Source organism: Hipposideros armiger, unplaced genomic scaffold (genome assembly GCF_001890085.2).
Source record: "Hipposideros armiger isolate ML-2016 unplaced genomic scaffold, ASM189008v1 scaffold_66, whole genome shotgun sequence".
Taxonomy (NCBI): domain Eukaryota; kingdom Metazoa; phylum Chordata; class Mammalia; order Chiroptera; family Hipposideridae; genus Hipposideros; species Hipposideros armiger.
This window is the reverse complement of record NW_017731416.1, coordinates 3,662,709-3,667,992: the sequence shown is the minus strand read 5'-3', so window position 1 is coordinate 3,667,992 and position 5,284 is coordinate 3,662,709. Positions and strand designations below refer to the sequence as shown.

The 5,284-nt window shown below is 53.1% G+C and overlaps 1 protein-coding gene across 1 annotated transcript in view; it reads left to right on the top strand.

The window, feature by feature from the left end:
• Nucleotides 1–520: 520 nt before the first annotated feature.
• SLC22A5 (solute carrier family 22 member 5) overlaps nt 521–5,284 on the top strand; it is a 33,361-nt gene continuing 28,597 nt past the window's right edge. The window contains exon 1 of the mRNA XM_019642197.1: nt 521–1,615. Coding sequence (XP_019497742.1) covers nt 1,223–1,615 — 393 coding nt within the window. The 5' untranslated portion in view covers nt 521–1,222. The remainder of the gene's footprint in view (nt 1,616–5,284) is intronic.

Below are 5,284 nucleotides of genomic sequence, written 5' to 3'. Positions count from 1 at the left end.
CTAGGCTGTCCCCAGTGACTCAGGGCAGCCCAGCTCCAAGTTGAGCTGTTGTTCAGCATCTTAGCTGTAGAGGGCAGTGTCACTGGCCCGCATATGTGGGATCTGAACCGGGGCCCTCTGGCGTCCCAAGCCAGTTCTTAACCATTGTGCCACTCAGCTGGCCCTCCATGTATTTTTTTTATCACTACAAAATTATTTGTTCTTTATCTGAAACTCAAATTCTAACTGGGTGTCCTATATTTTATTGGCTACATCTGGTAACTTTATTACTTAAGGCTACTAGAAAACTTTAAATTACAAATATAGCTACTTACTCTATTGGACAGTGAACTAGCTTTAGAATCCCCTACTTTTTTGTTTTTTTTTTATTGGCAATCAACTGTGAGTTAACTCCTGTGCAGAAATAACTAATCTAAGGAGAATATTTAATCCTAGGCTGGGATGGTCAATAATCTTGGAGTTAAATTTTTACATTTGTTCGAACTCATTTAAGGACAATAAAAGGGCTTCTTACAGACCAAAATATGGAAAGGGCACTTGGATTAGAATTAAAAGTCATTGCTCCCAGCCTCTCTGTTGGGGGAGTTAACGGTCCGGGTTTCAAAACAGTCCCTGTCACTCTTACAAGGATGCGCGATGCCAAAGGCAGCTAACTAGCAGTGAGACCCTGGGCCAGTTACGGTCCCCCTGTAGGCCTCAGCAAAAAGTCGTGAGATGGGGGCGGTATTTCTAATACTGTGCTTGAGCCTCGCTGCCCGATCGCCAACGCGTCCCTTCCTCTGGCTCCGCGCTGGGCCAGCTGGGCCCAGACACCGAGGCTACGAGCCCCGCTGTCTTCCGAAACGCAGCCAGGGCTCCCTTGGCCGGATCCTCGGGACCGAGTTCCAGGTGCTCGCAGCGGCCGGAGCCGCCCACCCGCCGTCACGCGCGGCCCCAGCTCCGCCCCCGTTGGCGCCGCTCCGCGGGCGGCGGGGCGGGCCTTGCCGTTCAACCCCAGAACCCTCCTCGGCCTCGCGCCCTATGTAAGGCCGGTGGCTGCGGCCGGGCCGCTGTGGCGGCGGCAGCTCGCGGCCCTTCTCGGTCGGCCGGACTCGTCGCTCGCTCGGCCCCGCGGTGGGGGCGCGCTGCGAACGCGCACGAGCACACGCCGGCCGCGCCCCGCCCCCGCGCGCCGCCGTGTCCCTCGATCCCGGGCCGCGCGCCTCGGGCTCCTGAGGGTGGCATGCGGGACTACGACGAGGTGACCGCCTTCCTGGGCGAGTGGGGGCCCTTCCAGCGCCTCATCTTCTTCCTGCTCAGCGCCAGCATCATCCCCAACGGCTTCAATGGTATGTCAGTCGTGTTCCTGGCGGGGACCCCCGAGCACCGCTGCCGGGTGCCAGACACCGCGAACCTGAGCAGCGCGTGGCGCAACCACAGTGTCCCGCTGCGGCTGCAGGACGGCCGTGAGGTGCCTCACAGCTGCAGGCGCTACCGGCTCGAGGCGATCTCCAACTTCTCAGCGCTCGGGCTGGAGCCGGGGCGCGATGTGGACCTGGAGCAACTGGAGCAGGAGAGCTGCCTGGATGGCTGGGAGTTCAGCCAGGACGTCTACCTGTCCACCATCGTGACCGAGGTGGGTACCGGGCCAGGGCCGGGGACCGGGGTGAGAGGAGGACCTCCGCAGCCTGAGCTTGCACACTCCAGCCCTCACCACCGCCGCCGCCGCCGCCGCCGCCGCCGCCACCCCACCCCCGCAAGTGCTGTTGCTGTCACTTTCATTCCCCCAACACACTCCACACTGCTGATGGGCGTCCATCCTCCAGCCAGGTGGCTCGGGAACGCTTTGCGCGGTGACTTCCACCCAGAGCATGCCCCCTCACAGCACGGGCGTCAGGCTGGCCATGATGCTCTAAGGCCCTGAGGAAGTGGGTCAAAGACTTCCTCTAGTTGGGGTGAGAGTGTTAAGGAGCAGAGCCAGAGCTTGGGTCAAAGGACTGGCACTATTTTTCTTCCAGCCTCTTGGCATCTGCTCAGAGAAAAAAGAAATACTCCTTTGTGAACTTTTTAAAGTGCAGGAAAGCGTGTGTAAAAAACTGTTTCTTGCTCCTATTTTCAGTTACTCCTTTCCCACCCACCCTCACCCCAAAATGACAGTCTGATCACACCCTCTAAGGAATAGTTTACCTTTATCAGCCTATTAGACTCCATGCATCTGAAGAGCCGTTCAGGGTGACTTGTTGACCTGGAATGTTATAAGTAAAGCATACAACCGTAGTTCGTAGGAAGTGGGGAAAACTTTTCTCATTTCCCAGCCCCTTGGATTTTTGTTTTGGGTGGCTTTGTTTATTCCCTGGTGACCCCGCAGTCATTAGAGCTGGATGTTTATGACATGATGTTAATGGATGAGTGTGGATGTGCTTTGCATCTTACTCAGACACTGGCACTAACTCCCTGGAGTCTCAGCGGAACTGAGCAAGCAGGGCAATGAAAGAGCCCTCCTTGATAGGCACCAGGGCCCCCAAGTTCACCAAGTGTCAGGATCAGGGATTTGCAGATTAGGGAAGGCTTCCTAGAGGAGGAAGCCTCTGGGTGAATCTGGGATGTTCCGCTCAGCAGGTGCAAAGTCTGGAACAGCATGAAACAGCTTAGCAGGAGGGCAGAGTTCACAGGGGCGCTCTTAGCTAGTGACATTATTCTAGTGTCCTGACGTGTTAACAAAAGAGGCACTGAATGGAGGTAGCTGACTGTACTTTGTGGCCCAAGAGCCCACGGAGAATCAAAACTTCCAGTCATCACAAATCCTGGATCCTAGCCTCACTGGAGAGTCTGCCACCTTCCTGGAAGCCAGTGAGAGTTGTGAAAGCAGAGACTGTCCCTTCAGTTGCAGGCAGAGGCCATAGAGGGAAGCTGTACTCTACGATATAGGAGTCCCTACAGATTCTGCTTCTGGCTGCTCACGGAAGGAGGGGTGGGCAGTGACGTCGAAAGAAGCTCATGGTATCTCTGGATTTTACCCTGATCCCTAGGGTCCCTTGGCAGTTTACTCGACCCATCTGCTCTTGCTTTACTGAAAATGTTGGTGGCACTGTGAGCTTCCAAAGGCTGGCACTTTTGGAAGGGTCCTTGAGCTATGTTGCTGCCAATGTCAGCCTTTCCTTTTTTATATTTAGCCTATTTATTTCACTGTCTTAGCAGTTTCGTAAGAGCTGTGTGCCCTTTCACCTACTAACAGGTTGTCAGTTATTGCTGGGAGGCTAGATTAATACCTTACTTAGGCCTTTGTTTGGGGATGTTGGAAAGCCTGACTTGATATTCAAGACTGCTTCTTCCTCTCAGGTGAACAGTCACTGTTGGAAGCTGTTGCATTAACATTCTGATGACTCCATTTTTCTAAGGCCCATTTTCTTTCAACCCAGACCTGGCCCTGTTAAACACTGCAGCTAGTCCCGTGCCTCCAAAATGTCCCAGGCCTGTCCTCTACCCCATCTCATATGTAGAGATGTTTATAAGTATACCAGTATTGAGTTCCTAGATGTGTTTTCCAACAGATGAAAACCTCAGGTCTTCCGTGTGATGTTTTGTCTCTGTTGAAGTTAAAGTGTATACGTGTAGTACAAAAATTAGTGGTAGATTTACATCTTTGCATCTCCCGCAGGTCCTGACATGATGCTGGATACAGAGAAGGGTGCTCAGGTTGTTGACTGGATTAATAAATAATTTAAGAAACCTTTAAAGTTTGAGAACTGAAGAAGAAAAAGACAGTTTAATTTATAGAAGTGAAACTTGGGGGTGGTTGAAAAGCACTGACTGAATATTTTACTTTTATTTATTTATTTTAAAAAATATTTTATTGGGGAATTGGGGAAGGGGAACAGCCAAGTTGTTGTCCTTCAGTCTTAGTTGTGGAGGGCGCAGCTAGCTCAGCTCCAAGTCCAGTTGCCATTTGGCCGTCAATCGGCAGCTCGTAGCCACTCAGCTCAAGGTGCCGCATTCAATCTTAGTTGTGGGTGGGCATAGCCCACCATCCCATGTGGGAATCGACCCAGCAACCTTGTTAGGAGCACATGCTCTCACCAGCTGAGCCATCCTGCCACCTGTTGGCAGTTCAGCGGCAGCTCAGCTCAGGCGCAGCTCACTGGTCCATGTGGGAATCGAACCGGTGACCCTGTTGCTCAGAGCTCACACTCTTAACCAACTGAGCCACTGGTCCGGCACCTAACTGAATATTTTAAAGGAAATGTAATACCCCATCCCCATGGACTGGGGCTTACCCATATGTGGATCTCCCACAAGGCATTGGGATTGGCAGAAAGAATGGGACACTACTTATGAGATGAAAGAGGTTGTTCTCCCATGTTTCAGGAATAGTTTTGTGGTCCACGTGCTTCTAGGCTGGCCCCTTCTCTGGTCCCTTAGTCATCCCTGGAGTTGGGGACTCAGCCACTCCACCTTGCAGCTCCAGAGTGCTTCTTGGCCCAGAATTGCCCCCTCCTCTGGGAACCTGGGTGATTTCTCAGGCTGCCAGGACCACCTGTATTTTGGTGTTTCCATAGCCTCGCCTGCAGCCAGAAAGTTTCATTTAGAAACTTCTAGCTTTCCTAGCACCCATGAGTTGTGTCTGTTCAGCTAAGACCTGACAATCTTCCATGACCCCTTGCCCCCAGCCTGTTTCTGTGTCCCAGAAGCCCCCTGCCCCAGCCCTTATAACACTGACTCATTGACTTACTCCCTGTTGTCTTAGAAAGCCTCTTTGTCTGGACTAGCTTTTCTACCAGCCTTACCTCATGCATAGATAGTCTTGGAAGATAAGAGACCCCCCACTGTTATCCACAAGCCCACATCACCTGAAGGAAAGGCTGCATCCACCAGGAAGGTGGGGCTGGGCTGACATGGGTGGAGAGTCGGGCCAGACTTGGAGCTTGTACCTCACTGCCATGCCTTTGCTGACTTCTCTAACTCAAGGGAAGTGCAGACCTTCATCCCTGCCTTTGCAGCTCATGGCAAGCCAGAGAGACCACTTGCTGGGCCCCTGAGGCCCCCTGTGCACACACGGTCATAGGAGACCCAGCTGGCCATGAGTGGTCAGACTGAGCCCCTCTCTAGCTGCCTGAGAACTCACACCCAGGGTCAAAGTTCTGACAGTTGACACAGGGAAGGGGCTGATGAAGCTAAGAAAACCCATCCTAGGGCCGGCCGAGTGGCGCGGTGGTTAAGAGCTGGCTTGGGACGCCAGAGGGCCCCGGTTGGGATCCCACATATGAGGGCCAGTGACACTGCCCTCTACAGCTAAGATGCTGAACAA